The sequence below is a fragment of the Caloenas nicobarica genome, chromosome 15 (assembly GCF_036013445.1).
Source record: "Caloenas nicobarica isolate bCalNic1 chromosome 15, bCalNic1.hap1, whole genome shotgun sequence".
In the NCBI taxonomy this organism is placed as follows: domain Eukaryota; kingdom Metazoa; phylum Chordata; class Aves; order Columbiformes; family Columbidae; genus Caloenas; species Caloenas nicobarica.
In genome coordinates, this window is record NC_088259.1 from 11,706,344 (window position 1) to 11,725,508 (window position 19,165).

The 19,165-nt window shown below is 42.7% G+C and overlaps 1 protein-coding gene across 2 annotated transcripts in view; it reads right to left on the reverse strand.

The window, feature by feature from the left end:
* Positions 1-19,165, reverse strand: part of CDH4 (cadherin 4) — a 431,673-nt gene that overhangs the window by 18,086 nt on the left and 394,422 nt on the right. For both annotated transcript variants that reach the window (XM_065645553.1, XM_065645552.1), the window contains exon 9: positions 4,214-4,399. In XM_065645553.1, the coding sequence (XP_065501625.1) occupies positions 4,214-4,399 (186 nt within the window). The remainder of the gene's footprint in view (positions 1-4,213; positions 4,400-19,165) is intronic.

Here is a 19,165-nt window from a genome sequence, read left to right on the forward strand (position 1 = left end):
CAAGATCTGGCTTCCATGTTCTGCTTAAAACCCAGTATTGTCAGGAGAGAAATCAAATCATAGGAGGCTACATGAGAGAAACAAATTTCAGGGGCAAAAGGTAAAACGGTGGAATCTCTGTTCGATTGAAGTGCAAATGTTCTTATTGCTAAACCGTTTCCTGACAGGCAGGGCTAACATTTAATAAATAGAAGGAAGCATAAAGATTCCCAGTACACCCATCAGCACTGACTCACGGACTTGTACCGCATTCAGAAAAGACGCCTGGTAAAAGTTCCCATTTAAACACTATTCAAGGCCTTGAAACAATTTGACTAATGCATTTCCTCAATTTCTTTTCACACCCCTCTAATTTATATTCCTCCGGTCTTTTTATTTTCTTTTTTTGTGCTGACCTGTTTGCTAGCCTTGCCCACGGCCAGTCCGCACCTCCCTCCCCGCGGGGGCTCGGATGGAGCTGGGGGGCGCTGATTTGGGCAGCTCCAGGGGGAGTGATGCGGGAAACCACCGGGCTCCCTGCCCCATGATGCGCAGGACACACTGACCACACACATATCTGCTGGGATGTGGCCTGATGCAAGGGAGGGGTTTTTTCCCTCCCAAAAAAAACCCCATAGAGCTGTTCACTCAGCTTCTTTCCCTCCCTTCTGGAAGTGACAAAACCAGGGCTGCGGGGAGCGGGGCTGGACTGGGATCACCCAGTAACACCCACAGCACAGACTGTCCCGGAGGCATCGGTGCCACGTGCTGGCACGTGGTGACACGGCGGCCACTGTGCTTCAGTCTGTATGAGAGAGCCGATCTGCTTCCCGCCCTCTGTGCTCATCTGAGTTCCATTTCACATGTTTTTTTGAAAAAAAATCAAGAGCCTGTTTCTTAACGGCAGTGTTTGTGCTGTTGTCCCCGGTGGGACATGGAGCCCCTTGCAGCCAGACACGTTCCAGCCCTCAGCAGAACTTCTTTCACATTGTAATAAGCAGTTTCTTCCAGGACAGTTCATACATCTGCTCCCTAAAACTGTCTCCCTCTGAGTATAACGGTGCACAGAGCACACCGTGTTCTTCACCCTGCACTAACCCCTTCCATCTCCACGCATCTCACCGAAAATGCTGCATGTTGATCAGGCCAACAGCAGGAGCAAAAGCACATTCGGGACAAGAAGGTGCTGGACTGTCACCTACTTTTTAATTTAATGTCCAAGAACCACATGATATGAAATTAAAAAGTAGCACCTTTGCAGAGACACCTTGTTGGATGTTCAGTGTCTGATCTGGCACAAATGGCTCTGCTGCGTGCCATCCTTTTCTCGAAGTACTTCTAACTGAAGTGAACAAATTCATCATATGTTATTATTGAGGCAAATAATAACTGAAGCTTCGGAAGCATCTCCATTATAAATTCACAGCTCTGATCCATGCAGAGTTTATAATAACATTTTTCTTAGCTGGCTGCCACAGGGCAGCCACTGCTGCTCTTGGAGATTGTCTCCAGACTCCGTGGTGTCTCATCTGAGTGGGAAGTTTCTCTCTCCCCTTGATCAAGGATTTCTTTGAAGATTAGGGTCTTGCACAGTTATGGAAATAGTTTGGAAAGGCATGAACAGAAAAAGGAAATGTTACATTTTTGGCGATTACACTGGAACCGCAGATGGGGTTTTGCTGAGAGCGGCTGCAAAATAGCTCCCACGAGCATCATCTGAACTCCAAAGGGCTTCTTGATTTGGAAGCATTTCTGGCCCCCAAACTGCTGGTGAAGGGATGGGATTCTTCACAGAATGTCCTTCCCTGCACTGTTTCTGTGACTGATGTAGCCCAGACACAAACTCCTTTGCTTGCAGCACTGGGAAGTTATATATAAGCGGCTTCAAAGAGCCACATGAAAATCCAGCCATGTAGGATCTGTAAATAAAAGGTTCATTACTTGGCTTAATTTTTTACCTGTGTTTTCAATCTACAGCAAGGATCAAACCAGCAAGAGACTGCTCCAACAAGATCTGATCGGCCACCCAGTTTGACGTGCAGACATTCCCCCAACCTTTAAGCATATTCACTTATTAACAGAGAACAAAATATTTCAAAGAAGGTGGTGAAATCCTAAGAGTCTTCCCTTCTTCACCATGAAAATTTAATCACAAGCAATTTCACTCATTCTCCTTGCTGAAAATACACCAAAAAAGCCTCCCGGCTTGATAAGGGTAAGAAACTCTGGGTGCCCAGGAGGATCAAGTGAGGTTATATAGTGAAGATATTCAGTGCAATTTCAAGCTTTGAGCTCAGCTTGACAAGACAGGATTTTCACGTGGGTCTTTGCATTGTGATCACTGTGGGTTACACAGCAGTGGAAAGTCAACACCAGCATCAACGGCGTCTTGACAAATCTTCCCTGCTTTTTGCCTGCAAGTTCTGAATCAGGGACGGTTCATTATGCTGAAGTCCTGCTGTAGCAGTGATGATCATGTAAATCCCCTGGTGTTAACTTTGATGTGCCTTTAAACTACAGGTGTGACACTTTATTAGATTAAAAATAAGGGGTCCTCCCCTGCTCTCAGTGAAAACGTTGGTATTTTGATTTCAGACTGGTTGCTGATGCCAATGGAAGTTAAATTGATGCATTTTACTGTGTTGAATGTTTTCTGTTAAAGCAGGAAATATATACATACGGATACTTACTTACATATATGCATCCACATACACACGTCTAGAACTACCGCTAAGCTTTAAGAGGTTTTGTAATGTTGCACCCGATAAGGTTGTCAACTGTCATTACAGAGCAATAAATAAAAGGACTCTATTGAAATACCATCTAGCAGGTAAGATGATGTCTCTCTTGGAGTTTCAGCAGAGTGGCATCTGCAGACACAGACGCACAGCCCAAGGGTCAGAGAACAGGACAAGCTCACAGGCTCACACGTTCCTACCAGCGTAACCTCTCTGGCATTTCACTGATGTCATTTCTGCTCATACCCAAACCGCACGTATTAAGAACGACTGCAGTGATTAGCTACGAGGGAGCAGAGCTCTTTTTTTCAACACAGAGCTACTCTTAAATCACGCTGCTCTTTAAACATTAGTGTTTCATCCTAAGTTGTCGATTAAAACTTTCTGTTAGAGATGGCCAGACTTATCAAAAGACGCAGGCTTTGTCCATCACAGTGTTTCATGGCGCGTGTCGTGCCATCTCCTACAGATCACAGCAGCCTGTTTGTGATGCCTTCGCTTTTTTGGCAGTCAGAGGGAGCATCCACAGGCACCTTATCTGGGAAGGGATTCAGTGAACGCTGAACAGATCTGGTTATGTCCTGACCGTGTGCCATGACTGCAGAAGCATTCGCTGCCCAGGCTGCTGGCCTCAGGAACTGAATGGGAAGCGAATGCTCAAACAAAAATAAAGTCATGTTCTTCAAAGGCAAGGAGGGAAACAGAATTTGACACTTGCTGCAGATACCTTGAGTGTTATAGCTCTCCCAACACTGAAGGCAATGCATGGAGAAAAAAAGAGACAGTGGATATTTACAGTCTTATTTCTCAGAGTTTTTGGACAAGATCCTCCGCTGATCTAACCTGGGGAGTGGCTCTCACTGGCGTGGAGCTGTTCTGAGCTGAGGATCTGGCCCATTCTGTGTGTTTATCGCTTGATACTAGGAAAAGGAAAATTTCTCCAACTTTCTTCTGCCAAGCAACTCAATCAGAGGAAAATCTCTCCTTTCCTTCTGTTACCAGGAAATTCAGTTCTCCTGAAATCTCTCCTGCACTCCCTGCTTTCACAGAGGATCATTCCACCGATCCCCTGCCGTGCGACGCTAACCCTGATTCGCAGCTATCAGGGTGTTTCCTGGCTCAAAAAGGAGAAGGTGCAGCCTCTGCCCCAAACCAGCCCGGCTCAGCCCAGGCACCGTTCCCTCTTACAGCGCTCAAAAAGCTCAGGAGGAGCAGGACACAGAGGTCGGGTTTAGATGCTGGGAGGTGCCTTCAGCATCTGAGAGTTTTGTCGGAGCTCACGGTGGGCTGGGCTGAGCTAGGAAACCCAGAACCAGTGGCATAAGCTTGAAGTAAAAGTATTGAGGACATCCGCACAGAGGTGGGAAACAAGAGATTCAAGCACTCGTATTCCCAGGTGGAGAAGGCAAGAAACAACCGCGGACATCTGTCTGCTGGCAATCCCTCGGCTAGCTGAAAGGGTGACAAGTACGGATTTGCTTTGGCTCTCCCCTCACCTTCACGACGGTCACCATGCCCTCGTTGGTGACGGGGTCTGTCCGGATGGTGAAATGGCCGGAGGGGTCCCCGCTGATGATGCGGTAGACGGCATTCCAGTTGGGGGAGTGAGGCTGGTCCCGGTCCATCACCGTCAGGTTGGCCACCACAACCTCCACTCTGTTCTCAGGTACTTCTCCTGAATACTGCAAATAAAAGACAGGAGCAGTCATAGAATCACTTTGGTTGGAAGAGATGCTTAAGATCATCGAGTTCAACTCATGGTGGGAGATTTCTGCTGTTCCTCACAGCTGCCTTCCCTCCCCCAGTACACCGACCAGGAAAGCAGTCCCATGGAGAGGACCATGCGGTTGTATCTTTTGAGTGACACATCTCGCTTCTGGTTTTCCTATTTTTTCTCTGAGTATTTTTCCACACCTTTCAAAGCTGAGTCTCACCTCTCAGCCCAAAGGAGAACAAACCTGCCACCACCCAGCCACTGCCCAAGTTTCAGAAATGCTCAAAGTAAATGAACAAAAAACGTTCCTGACACCCTTGCTCCGTTACAGCAATCAGAGAGTTAATTGACAACAGCAGGTAAAAATGGCAGAGTAAAATGTGCATTTTTTAGGATGACTGTGTCCTTTTAACCTTAGGTATTTTGCCTCACTCAGATTTCAATGATGGCATTTTATTGCTTCTTCAGTGATTTTACTTCATTTTTCTTTCTTTCTTGCCCTTGATTTGATTTTGTCTCATTATTTAAAGTGTTTCTTGTGATTTTGCCACAGCCTCTCCTGGTGCCTAATTCTCTCATTTAGCACTGATTTTCATGGAGCGTGTCCAGTTCAGGCATGTCCTGATGTATTAGCCGCATTCTTTTCTGCTTTCCAGTCCTTGATTTATCATATGGCTGATCAGGGATCCTGGCCTGTGAATATTTCCACTGTTTGGGGCTCATAAGCTGCCAGTAAGACATATTCCCAAATTTTCAACTGTCCTCATCTCCCAGCATCGCCTATTAGCAGCACTTGCAAATCAACACTCTGATTGACATATGGCAAATTGAGCACCGGGGAAACGACGGGAATGGCTGGCTCTGAGTCTGCAACCCAAATCCTGGCCCCAAACTGCACTTCTGAAAATCTGGCCTTTGGTGTGCACAAATGTCAGGTTATGTAAATGATAATAAATCAATCCTTTGTTAGCACAAGGGTCCTTTCCCACTCCTAACCCACACCCATCCATTGGAGCCTTTTGGTTACGTGTGCTTATATTTAGTATATATTATTCCATCACTGACAGCAAAAACATTCAATGTGCCTTATGCTAATGTAAATCTAAATTTGCCCTAAAGTGGTATCCTGAATGGCATTTTGTCCTCTTTTCTGTTACACACCTGTCCTAACCAAGTTTTCATTAGCGAATGCAGATGGCATCTCTTTCCAGCCATGCTGAGCAGTGAGGAAGAACAGTGGGAAGCTGCAGGATAATTCTAATTCCAGTATACACTACCGATCTTCTTTTCTCTTTATTTCCCATGATTTCACTTGTTCTTTACCCACTCTCTTGCCCAATTTGGAATCTCCGTGGCACACAGCTTAAGCAGGGGAGATATCACATGGAAATGTATCAAAAGCCTCTTGAAAAATCCATTAGATTATGTCATATGTACACTCCTATTACCAATCTTGTCTGAAAGCCGCTCCGAAGAACTGAAGGAGATTAGTTAAGCAGGATCGTCTCTTACTAAATCCACACTAGTTATTGCCCGTTACATTAACTTCATGTTGTATGGCGTGCCAGCAATGACGAGCTGATGAGCCCCCGGTCTCTTTTAGGAGGTGGCTGCACTGCTGACATCAAGGTGTCGTATTGTAATTTCAAAGGAGTTAAACACTTCTTGCAACCATCTCAAATCTTTGACCCAGGACTACAATTTTTTGTCCGTTACCGCTGGGTTTGTGCCTTGCAGAATCAAACAGAATTAACTCATCACGAGGAAGCCGCCAGCTGTATTTCAGACATTTAAGAGAGCCGGTCCTATAGGCTGCTGAGCACCTTTAGATCATCATAACCCAGGTGCTGCCAATGAGTTTGGGCTACATGGAAAAATCCCACACAATCGCCAACGGATTTTACAGCAGCTTCCGTAAAAGCCAGCACAACATCCATTTTCAGCCCATAGCGATAAAATTTACTGCAAGACATATTTTAAGAATAGGTATATTAAAAATTCTAAATACGCAAGCATATCTCAATATGGAGGAAGATCCCAATGGTCTATTAGGGTGAAAACCACAATGCTGGGCACATACTGAGCAATCCAGGAGTTCATCCAGTTGTTGTTGATACCTATTAGGTGTAGTTAGGGAATGATCCATCCTATGTAGCACTGAGGGTGGATATTGCCTGTTACCTGGGTTATTTTCTTTTCTGTTATGCATCTGTCCTAAAAATATTTGGCATTTTTTCTGACGAGAACAGAGCATCTTCACTGGAATGAAAGGAGCCATCCAAAGCTACTCAGGTTAAGAAGCAAATCTTGGAGAGATGCACCATGAAGAACAGAACAATTTTCATCTGCTACAGATCAGCAGCTACTGGGAATACAAACCGGAGCCTGTCTTTTCTTCTTCTAACACTCCTCCACTATCATTATTAGAAGTAAATGCTGTAATGTGTATTGTCCACAATTGTCTTTACCTTTAATAAAATTAAGTAATCACATTAAATTACATCTGCTAAAGGAAGGATGGCAGCTCAAAGCTACCCACACTTCTTTAATGTCATTCCCTCCCTACCCTGGAGTAATTTAAGATAATGAACAATACCATCTTTCACTAGGCTGCTTTGCAGCATTCCCTGTGCTCTAAGTTCTCTTTCATAAGATTACGACTGATTTTCAAATAAAGAGAAGCATATCTATTCAAACAAGTTAAAACAATGGGCAGCGGAGGAGCTACTGCAGTAAACATAAGAATGATAACGTAGTGCCTGACCTACACTTGTAGCATTTATTCATATTCCCCAGTATTTCATTTAGCTTCATTTTCGATTGTTACATTTGAAGTCCTTGATTTCAACGGTGCGTTTTTTAAAGACCATTCACAAGGATTTCTATGGTTGATTTTTACACACCTTGCTTCCCTTCTCAGATAAGGATTTGTTCTGAGTGCAGCATGTTCTTAAATCATAGAATCATAGAATGGTTTGGGTTGGAAAGGACCTTAAAGATCATCAAGTTCCAGCCCCCCTGCCCTGGGCAGGACACCTTCCACCAGACCAGTTGCTCAAAGCCCCGTCCAACCTGACCTTGAACTCTTTCAGGGATGGGGCATCCACAGCTTCTCTGGGCAGCCTGTGCCAGGGCACCCCCACCCTTACGGGGAAGAATTTCCTAAATTCTTAAATCCTTAAATTCTGTAGGGTCTTTTTTCTTCCCTTCCCATAAAAGCCTGTGCGGGCAAAAGTCGTTCTCTCATTCCTCCAGAGTTGGCCTGTCTGAAGTCATGTCTTGCTGAAAAGGTAATAATTCATTCTGATTTTCAGGTTGCATCAGATTATACTAAAATTGGTTAATCTCAGAGTTTGTCTTTCATCTCACTCAGTACCTGACAGCATATAAACGCCCAGATAAATATCACTCCAGAGGAGAAAGGGACTGATGTGGGGGGGACAAATGATGAATTCACACAATGACTTGACTTCGTGCAATAAATCTGGAGTCTGGGCAGTGAAGCCACACACAGCAGAGTAAAACCAATTAACTCACTGCAGCCACTCCTAGGGAGGTGTGGAATTGAGACGGATGAATACAAAGATAATTATTCAGGCCGCCTTCTAAAGGAAATTCCTTTTTCCCCCCAATGTTCTTACTTTTTTCTAGCTGTTTTTACTAAAAGCTGTGAAAGCAAGGACTTGCTCACACAAATGCCTGCAGGAAAGATTTTCATGTTGTCTCAAAGATCTGCTAATGATGACACAATGTTTATTACAGGCATAAGTAGTTTACGAAGGCTGAATTGCCTAGAGAAATAGCGGTTTATGACCTATAGCTATGGATTAATGCAGAAGAATAAGGTCATCTCAGTCCTCTTATTAGACTCTGAGCCCTTCCCCTGACAGCTATGGCTGCTGCAAAGTGCTGTGTCTTCTCTTTTGGTCCCCAGGGCTGAGAGAAACCAAAATGAGAATGTGTGAGCGCACGTGGCGGGGGGTGTCCCACCTCCCACCGCTTTCTGCTGCCAGGAACCTTGTTACACAGCGAGCTCTGGGTCTGAGGTGACCCAGCAAACATTGGGCTGCGTTTGCCCAGTGTGCGAGCAGGACCCAGCCTGGGCACCGACCCACGCTTCAGGGCATCCTCCCAGCCGAGCGCTGGCTCACAAACCAACTGTTTACTTTTTCCGCACGATATTTAACAAAGATGCTTGAATAGCAGGCAGATTAATACACAACTGCGGCCTGGTTGCAGAAATCTGTGTAAAATGGGAAAAAAACCCCCCATGAAAATCTCCTAATAAATCATTAATTGTGATGTGCCTGCCCAGCTGCGGCATGGAAACAAGCAAATGCCATCCTAATTGATTGCTTCTTATTCCATGTTTATAGGCCTGCATTTTTTATTGTGAGGGTTGAGTAAGCCCAGAGGTGTAAAAAACATCTAGATTGTGCTCTGTGTATCTGCCAACTTGATATTTAGATCGATAATTTTCTTTTTTTCCACCCCTTACTTCTACTACCAGTAATTTAGCTTTTCTTCCTCGCAGCCTAATTGCTGTTTTCTTAAGTCTTACTATCAATTCTCTGACCTTTAATTTCCAATATCGCTTGCTATATGGATGACTGTACCGGGTCTGCAAGTTAACCCACCGTACGGGTCAGACTTGGCTCTCGGCTGCTGTGACAGCCAAGCAGTGACCTCCAGGTTCTCGCTCCACCGTGGTCGTTGTGCAGCAGAGACCACTTGAACCCCCACAAAGCCTCCCCGCACTCAACGATATTTTATGTGCCAATCAGATTTTGAGATGGTCATTTCTTAATCATGTTTTGTTAAAGAACTACTCGCTTTGGTCCGGTCTTGAATGACGATCACCCTCTAAATAGAATCGCAGAATGTCCTCAGTTGGAAGGGACATTCTCACTTATTTCAGAGGCAGCCCAGGGCACCCCTGCTCTGCACTGAACCCACCACAAACCCTGACATAACCTTCTTTGCATCAGAGTCTCAGGCTCATGCCCACAACATCCCCTGCACTGCAGCATCCCTGCTTCAACTTCACGTTCACCTGGATCTGCTCCACAGCCAACGCACGTATGCGTGTCGTACTTCAGACTAGTTATACGCCACGTGGCAAATGCTTCCCCAAACGTTATCTGTAAAGCTCAATGCACTTTTGCCAGCTCGCGGTTTTGCTCCGCTGGTACGAGGCCCAGCTGCCACCGTGCTCATTCAGAAAGGAATTGCTGGGGCTGCAGGACTCAGCCTTGCCCGGCCGAGCGGAGGGAAGTGCACGACAATTGTCTCACCAACTTTTAAAGGATGCTTTGGAAGCTCTGCCTTCATCGCCAGCGGTTTGTGCTATTAAAATGCCTCACCTGCCTGCAAAAGAGCTCTCACAGCTCTGTGTATGGTGGAGCCAGACCATCCACTTGATTATTGGGAGTTTCTACACAGAACGACGAGCAACATTCAGCGTGGTTCAACGTGACAGTTTCACTTCTACTGGATGGGTTTGAAAAACGATGGGTTTGAAAAACAAAAGCAAGCCCTAAATTTTACACTTCTGAAGCTGGTCTTATGATGGGGTGTAAACAACATCCATCGTGTTCCTGCAGCTGATGACAGCCGTTGGCTTTACGCTTTGTCTTTCCTGGTGTTATTTTTTTCAAAATCTCAAGTTATGACCAGTTTTGGATTAAATGACAAGTTTTACTCTTTAATATGAAGACAAAGCAGAACAGAGGAAAAGAAAGCAATATTCTTTCTTTCAAAAGCAGCAGAAGAAAACCTTCTCATTTCAGACTCCCTGTTGTGAGGAAGGAATGTGCAGGTTTCACTTGGGTTTAAAGACTCTAAGAGTACTTGCCAGGAGTTCAGAGACAAGAACACATAATAGTAAAAGGATATTAAAAAAAAAAAAAAAAAAAAGAAAAAAGAAGTTCGCATGTCTGACAATGAGCACTAATTTTTTTTTCATTATCAGATGTTACATTCTTGTGACAGTATGAAAAGATGTCACAGAAATGATGACACAAGACCCTATTCTGCTGCAAGATAACCATTTCCAGATAAATATATCTTATAAAACGAGGTCCAAACTTTGCATAGAAATTTAGATATTTTATAAAAATGCATTAGAACACAAAGGACCTTTTTACAACATTCATATGAAAGGTTTAAAAGGAGATTAAAATTATGTCCTTGGAAAAGCATATGGCCTTGTCAAGGAAAAAAAATTCTACATTAACCCCGTGTAGGATAGTTGTACTTTATCTGTATTTCAAAGGCTATAAAGAACCCCTGTAATCAACCTACTTGACTTTGGGGACTTGCACATCTCACTGAAACTCATGAAATCTGGCATAGTGCGGTTTCCAGAACACAAAAGCCTTTAATCTGTAACCCGGCACTCTTGTACATTCAAATCCTGATACTATCTCCTTGTTAGGAAGAAAAATTGTGAATTTATCCAAAATGGGATCTCATCTCATCTAAATGATGTAGCCTTTGCAACAGTGACCTTTAACAATGGTTATACTCAACAATAAAAGATTATATCTCGGGAGCGAGTGGAAACGGTATATGTTAAAATTCTGATCTGATAGCGTAGCCTTTTATTTTCCAATTTTAGACAAGAATCCTTTGAACATTTCATTTGTTCTCTTGTCTAACATACCTTTGTTTCTTGCCTACAGAACAAACAGCAGGAAAAGGTATCTGATACCCGTCTGCAGACTATTTGATTGTCAGGTGTAATTAGCAATGCTATCCTTTAAACAGAGGCATAGATTTAAAAACAGCTGCAACAGCCTACAATGCCTTATTCTTAAAAAAAAAAAACATTATATACATGCATTTATATAATAAAACATTATTGCACAGACAGGTCGCTGCTTTACAATGGCTGACAGCCCATCATCCCAAAGGCCAAGAGCAGCTTGGAGACGTTGACCTGGAATTGCCAACACAGCCCTAGTGTCCTGTGCATCACCAGCGTGGCAGGAGATGTTTCCCACTGCAGACCGTGTCCTTTGCCCTTACCCTCTAAAATAACCATTTTCCTTAAAAGAGGATGACGTTCATTCATCTGTTGGCATGTCAAGCCTCGTATTTCTTTCTCTGTCTTCAAACTGCAAAGCAGACTCATAGAATCATTCAGGTTGGAAGAGACCCTCAAGATCATCGAGTCCAACTACAATCTAACTCTGTTTTGAACAAAATTTTGAAAACACATTTTTCCTGATTTACATGTAAGCCAGACAGACAAAAACTGTGTGACAGAGTTCAGCTCCCAAGCAAGTAAAACATACTCCACAGGTCTGACCCTGTATTTCTTGGTGAAATGTGCAAGGAAGAGGATGTTTCAATTCAGGCACCTGTAATAAAGTTTCATAAAGAAGGGCCTTAAGCTGATAAGCCTGGTTTGGGATTTTCTTATTAACTGCCCACTCCTCATAATGATTTCTTAATTTTTTTTTTTTTCAGATTTTAAGGCATATAAAGGCTGCTCATGTGCCTTTGGGATCTGAAGACAGATTTTTGGGGAAGGGAAAACTTTAAGAGGACTGAAACTGAATTTTTAATGTACACTATAATCCTGGTATTGAGATTTTTTTCAAGTTTTCTGTGTAGCACAGCTCAGCCAGTCTGCACGCTGACTCCAGCTCAAACCTCTGCTGCCCTGCAATTGAAATCTCTGTTGTTTCCAGATTACAATCAGAATTAGCACACAGGGGGATATACATATATATATATTTTTTTTAATGACTGGATTTGAACACCACAATCAGGCACTGGAAAACCCACAAGGTCTGGTCGTAAACCGGGCTCCTGCCTGAACACAGCATCCTTGTAGGAGAAAGGCACCAAAGCGTGTGTTTTATTGTAAAGTGCTGCTACTGTGGTTTAAAGATGTGATTTCCTGAGCTAGTGCCACAGTGGCCAAGTTTTTATGTCCTTACTGCTGCATGAAACATCAGGACAACATCTGTTCATGGGGTGAGAGCTTGAACCCGCATGAGGGGGAAACCTGCCCGAGTTCACCTACTGATGGAGTCCCTAAAATCTGGTGTTACAGAAACACGCCTGCCCGCCTGCCTACAGTAACTCAGAGCAAAGAGTAAATCAAAGGCTGGCTAATTCATCTGGCTTGCCACGAGAAAGAAGCTTCTCACTGAAATTTCCTTTATAACAGGAAAGTCAAAGCACATGTGACAGAGAAGAGAAATGCAGTGAGAAATGGGAGGATATTTGGTCAAAGAGGGAATCACTATACTTGTAAACTTAGGAAGGAAAATGTTTGTATTTATTCTCTGTGACTTTCTGTCAATTAAATAATGTTATTGCACTAAGCTGCACAGTTTGAAAAACTCTACCATGTTCAAAAAACTATATGAAAACTTTTAGCCATCCTATCTGATTTCAACTCCAGCTGTTCTGTGTGTTCTGGCCCTTTTTTCTACAATTGTAAAGAGTGAAGACATCCCGGACAGTTAGAAATATTTGATAAGAGAAAACTCACAGCACTACAAAATTCTTTGCTAAATCTCTTACTCCCCCCCGCATGTCACTAAAGATTTCATAAGTGAAATGTGCTTAATGAAATTCCAGATATATATCCTCTTAAAATGACATCCCTTGGAAGCAACTGTTTTTAAGGCAAGAGAATATCGAAGAATTAAAAACCTGCCGACCGAAGGAAGTTAGACAACTTCAGAAGGGGATTTATTTCAGTGCCTTGCAATAATGGAAGTTACAAAATACATTTAAATTTCTCAGCCTCGCATCAGCACCCGAGATGCTGTGTATTTTTAAGATAATGAAATAATCCACTACAAATGGGTATTTGCCTGGGACATCTGGCAGATGAGAGGTACCTGCCAGGGCTGTGTGGACGTCCCACATAACCAGGGACCTCCTGGATGGTGCTGGGTGTCCACATTTGGGCAACCGAATTGCACCCTCCAAGGCCAGGTCTGAGCTCAAGAGGAGAATTAAGGATATTTAGTATGTATCCAAAACCAGAAAGAAGCAGATAATCTAGAAAAAAATCATTCAAATTTGAAAGAAACACTACAGATAGATAAATTTCAGAAATGCTGGTATGGGTAGATATGTGAGATATGAGAGCATTAATGAGGTTATGTTATGAGAGGAGGTTATGTTACTCTCGGTTTTACACCAAGCAGTAAGTACATGTGTCCAATTCGAGACAGACCAATAGAGCTTTTTTTTTTTTTTTTTTTGGTGTCAGAAAATTGAAATCTGTAATGGAACTATTGCTCCCATTTTTTTAAATCACTGGTCTTTGGCAATTTTAAACTTCGAGGTCTGAAAAATTCATTACTGCTAACTTCCATCAAGGGTGTTCCTGAAACCAAAATTACTTAATCAACTCAATTTAGCTTCTTGTGTAGACCTAATTCAGAAAAACTTTATCTTCTTGAATTGTTATTGCAATTAATTTCCCCCCCTTCTTTTTCTGCAGCAGACGACATTTCAGTAATTAGATATTTTATAAAAATGAGTTATTCATTCAGGGTAGCTTCACTTTTATATTTGATTAATCATATTACCACTGAGGTCTGGGTTTTGTCTCCAAGGAAAGTTTAATGACCTCATTTTAATCCTTCTTTTAACCACTAGGCAGGTATCAATGAAGACAAATAAAATTATCTTCTTTTTTCTTTTTCCCCTCTTTTTTTTTTTTTTTTTTTTTTTTTGCAATCTCAAGATTACATTTGATGTTTTTTCTGTGTGACTGACCCATTTACAAGGAAGAATCTAGCTGATTGCAATTAGATTCAGGACAGAATCAGGCTAAACACAGCCTTGAACTGCACCTTAATAACCAAGGCTCAGTGTAATGGAGAGGAACCAGAACTGCTTCACCAAATGGCACCTGGTTTAGAGCACTGTACATGATTAATTTGGTGATAATTTGAAAATGAATGTACTGAAAGGAAATAAGCAAAACAAAAGCCACTGTAAATTTACGTTTTGATTAATGCGGTCTATTAGTAAGAGACTTCTATCAAGGAAACCACATTTTTTTTTTTATATCGAGGTACATATACCCACAGGATATAATGGAATAATTCATATAAACCGCAATTTATTTGGAAGTAGAGACGTGGGTATTATTGATGACTGTCTGTGTTATATCAGTATCCACCTATGCTTTGAATCTAGCTGTATGCGTATCTATATTTGAACATATTTACATCTTTGTATCTAGCTATCCATCTTGTAGACCACACTAAGCAGTCTCAAAGGTATTTGATCCTTTCTGTCACATGCTTGTCTCAGCCTTGTCCTGAGCAAGGCTGAGGCAGGATGGGAAGAAAGAATATAGTTTCTGCTTCTTCCCTCGCTGTTTGTTACCGCTACCCCTTCACCTCACATCCTTAGTCTTAATTCATCGCTCATGACACAGATTTTCATCAGGACCTGCAACATAATGGGGGGCAGAAAGCCCATTTCAATTCTTATCTAGAAAAACTAAACTGATTTGTAGCTTTTAGACTTCACCAACTATATATATATAATTGAAACACACAGAGAATTAGGTAGATGCTCATGTACCCAAATGCTACCGGGAATATTCGATTCACTTGAATATAATAATTTATTTCAGTTAGACGATGACAGCTCTATAATAGCCCAAGCTTTACTGTGTGTTTCAGCTGAGCTTCATTTTGATTGGAAAATTGCAAGCAAACATAGTCACCTGGGATTTTCCATGAAAGCACAATTGATTTTTAACGATAAATCCTGTCTGCAGGACTGTACAGAACTCCTGGGTTTGTTTTCAGCTGTAAAACAACGCAGTTCTGTAAATTTTCTCGCCATGGTATTAGGTCTTTCCCCTTGCCAGCTCTGACCTGCGCTGTTCACCTTGATTTCTGCCTCTTGTGACAACTGCCTCTGAATTATGCCACGGGTGTAATGTTGATGATTTTATAATACTGTAGAATCCAGGCTAATCTATATTCAAATGTCACTGTAGATTTTCTGAACGGCACAGGCGTAAAGCTGGGGACTGTGAGATCTCAATGGGCAACTACATACACAGTTTTTATCTACGCGCTGGGAAATCAGGTACACGGCACTCAGGATTTAAGCCCTTGGTCTTTTCCAGATCTGGACACGTGCCCAGGTCCTGGGAGGTAGTTCACTACCCACTTCCACTGGTTTTCCCCAGATCAGCTGTGCTACGACCTCTTTTCAGGCCAGCCCTTGGTGGGCATCCTGGTCCCTTTTTCTGTCTGTGGGAAATCCCACTGAAATCTCATTCCTGTTGGGTTCTCCCTTCACAGCATAAGATTAATTTGTAAAACATGGGCATCTATGTAAAAGGGATTTCTCATAATGCTCAAATGTACTGAAAGCTTCCAGATACACCTGCTATAAATGTGCTTAGGAAACCCCAAACCGCTAGCAGGCTAACTTGGTTTCCAGTTTTGGTTTCCTACCACCATATGAGACCGTTTCTCCAAACTACACCTATTTACATCTTTGCATTGCAGTCATTTGGAAGCCAGAATCTTCCAGCCTGAAGGAAAAGCTGAGGGTTTTCTTTGCTACTTTGCTATTTCTGCACTTACCACTAAAACCAGAGCTCAGCAGGATTCAAGTCAGCAGGCTGGAGACCAGGTGAAGGATTCACCCCAAGCTTTGCCACTTGCAAAGAAGGCACATTTTTACAGCTCACATCAGCTATTTCTGTGGCTCTGGACAGTGTTGCTCTTGCATTGGTTGATGCACAGCTGTATTTTGTCCTCAAACAGCATTAGCATGAGAACAAATGCACACAGAACGAGGAATAAAATTTTGGCTTATGCTTGTTTGCTTTTCCAGAATTTTGGCAAGTTCACAGAGCAGGAGGACTAAAGGAGTGCTATGCCATGGCTGTGAAAATGGCAAATTTGTTCCTAGGAAATATTAGTGCCCTTGTTCAAGACACTGAAAAAATCTCATCCGGATTACTAGATACAAATCTGGTCAAAAGAAAGAAATCTGAGCAGAGCCTGATGCACAGCAGGGTTAGTAAGATAATCGGGGAAGGGAAAGCTGCAACATCAAGAGGGGCTGGAGGAGTTCGGCTTGTTGAGCTTCACAAAATGATGTGCATGGGCATATCAGGGTGGGGATGGGACAGAAAGTGGGAAGGAAACATCAAAACATGAGAAGGAAGAACTATTCATGGTAGAGGACAACGGCAGTGATGCACCGAGAACCTACTTCACCTTCACATTTCAAAGCGCTTCTCTGAGTGGGCTCATCAACATTTTCCATAGTACGCTGAGGAGCCAAATACCTGCACAGACAAAAGTCAGATGTTTCTGGCAGTGCAGCACCAAAACCAAAAAGCCCTTTTAACTTGGGTCTCTCCTCACGTCATTTTGCTAACGAAGCGTCCAGCTCTTCCCTGGGCAGATGTCACTGCTGACTGAGCCCAGCGCCAGCCAGGTTACTAACTCAGCGTTACTGCAGCAGCCAGCGATGAGTCTGATCTGACACTATTAATTAAATAGCCCAGTTAAAAACTGGCAAGAACTGTTTTTTCCAATGTACTTGCAACAAGTACTTGCTCCTCCACTGATTAGCCAAATCCACTTTGCAACTAGATTAACCTTCCCCAGCAACACATCCCCTTCTGTCAGAATACAAGCATCTCTCTACGCATAATGTTATTCTGGACCAGCTATTTGCTTTAAGTTCACAGCAGCCTTTGGCCAGGCTAGCAAAAGTCATCCGGGCTCTGTGAGCTGGGAAGCCCACAATCCAAGCTTCATAGTCTGATCCTAAACCTTTAGAGCTGCTCCTAATGGGAGTCAGTGCTGAGACGAGCCAGCGAGGCAGCGCGGCAGGGAAGGGGAAGCGGTGCTAGAGCTGCCTCTTCAAAACACGCTCCACTGGATTTGGCCTCGAAGAGGAGATTCTCAAAGCAGTGCCAAAGGGCGTATTTTAAAGTAGCTTTAAATAAGACCTCCTAAGGCTCAAGAGCTTAAAGAAGTTGAATAGCCTAGTTTCTTCTTCTTTTTTTTTTTTTTTTTTTTTTTTTTTTTTTTTTTTTTTTTAAAGAAGAGGTTGATTGCCAGGCAGGTTTTCCCAAGAATCCACAAGCTCAACTAATCACGAGCTCTTCAGCCCTGTGAAATAATATTTCCCTTACACGGGCTACTATAAAAACAAGTTCTGCACAGTAGGCAAATTTAAAATAACTTTTAATTAACATTTAAGACACAGAAGTCTGATCATGCAAATTCATCTGCGTCTCCTCTCTGCGCCTGATTGTTCCTGATTGAATACGATAAAAATAGACTTTGTATGAGTCGAGTGTAGGGATGGATTTCTTTAGCTTCTCCTCCCCTCTGATTATGCATTTCCTTAGATAAAGTGGAAACCCTTGGATGGCTATTAATGGTATCATGGGTCAGACTGGAAAGGGCATCATGCTTTATAGGAGTTAAAAGATTTCACTGGAATTAAAGGCATTCCTTCCGTGAGCAAAGAAGATGCCTCCACCTTGCGTAAAAATCTCACCTGAGACCATCCAGTATTGTTCTGTCTCAGCTGACTTCTAATCTCTGAAATACCAACACTGATTTCAGAGCACCTCCCCTCTATCTGAGGTGAGCATCTGGCCAGAGGCTCTGCTACGGATCTATAATACGGAAAAAAATGCAACTTGCCTGCATAGAAGAGATAAATATTTGAAGGGAGGCTGAAGAATTTCCATGTAATTAAGACATGTCAGAGGACACGACCCTGTTATGAGGAACAGTGACTTTGGATAACAGAGGGCACACTGATACCGGTACCTCTATCTTGTAACAGTTATGGAGCCAGTTTCCCAGTAAAACTTACCGCAAATGTCCACGCACAGTCTCTCTTCACCTCCCTGTGGACATGACCTGACTTCCTTGACCATCACAGCGGCTGTTTTCTTCTCTCCCGTCCCGTTGTTAAGTTTTACACAGTGACATTAATTCCTGCCGCATACAAGAGCCGTGACACCAGCATGGTGCAGCGTCCTCCCGAGCTACATTCTTATCCAGGAACGATTAAGCCTAAAACCACTCTGGCTGAATGACAGGTAATTTTGGAGTGCTATAGGGTGGGCCTTTGTACGTGTCTATGCTGAATTCAGTTGCTTGAGTTCCTTTCGTCTGGCAGGTTTCCAAGAGCAAACCACAATTTCAGTTATTCAGCCTTTTTTTTTTTTTTCAACAGCATCTCAATACAGTATATTTTAATCTAAAATACTTCTGTATCTTTCCAAACAGTCTCCACTCTTTAAAGAGACCATGGGCTTTCTTACCCTCTGAGGAGCTGTAGTTCTCCTGGAAAGAGATTTTTTTTTTTTTGCTATTTTTTTAGAGGCGTTAAAATGCAGATCAGACTATTTGAGGACAGCAAGGAGATTCAGCTCAGGTTTAAAGAGACTGATCAGTCTAATGCTGTTTCCTCTGCCAGTCAGGGAAATAACATATTACACTTTCATACTCATGTGAAACTCATCCTGGTTATACTTGGGAGTATATGAAAGATATTTGTTTCCACAGAATGAGAAAATATTATTGTAAAACATTCTTGGTTTTCAAATCTTTATAAAGTCCCATGTGCTACTGTGTAAAGCCCTTTGGCCCTTGCAAAACTCTCCAGTGATTGAAATTAGAGAAATAATGGTAGACATCAACCCCGCTTAGAGGAAGAGTAGCATTTTCTAATCCATTTAACG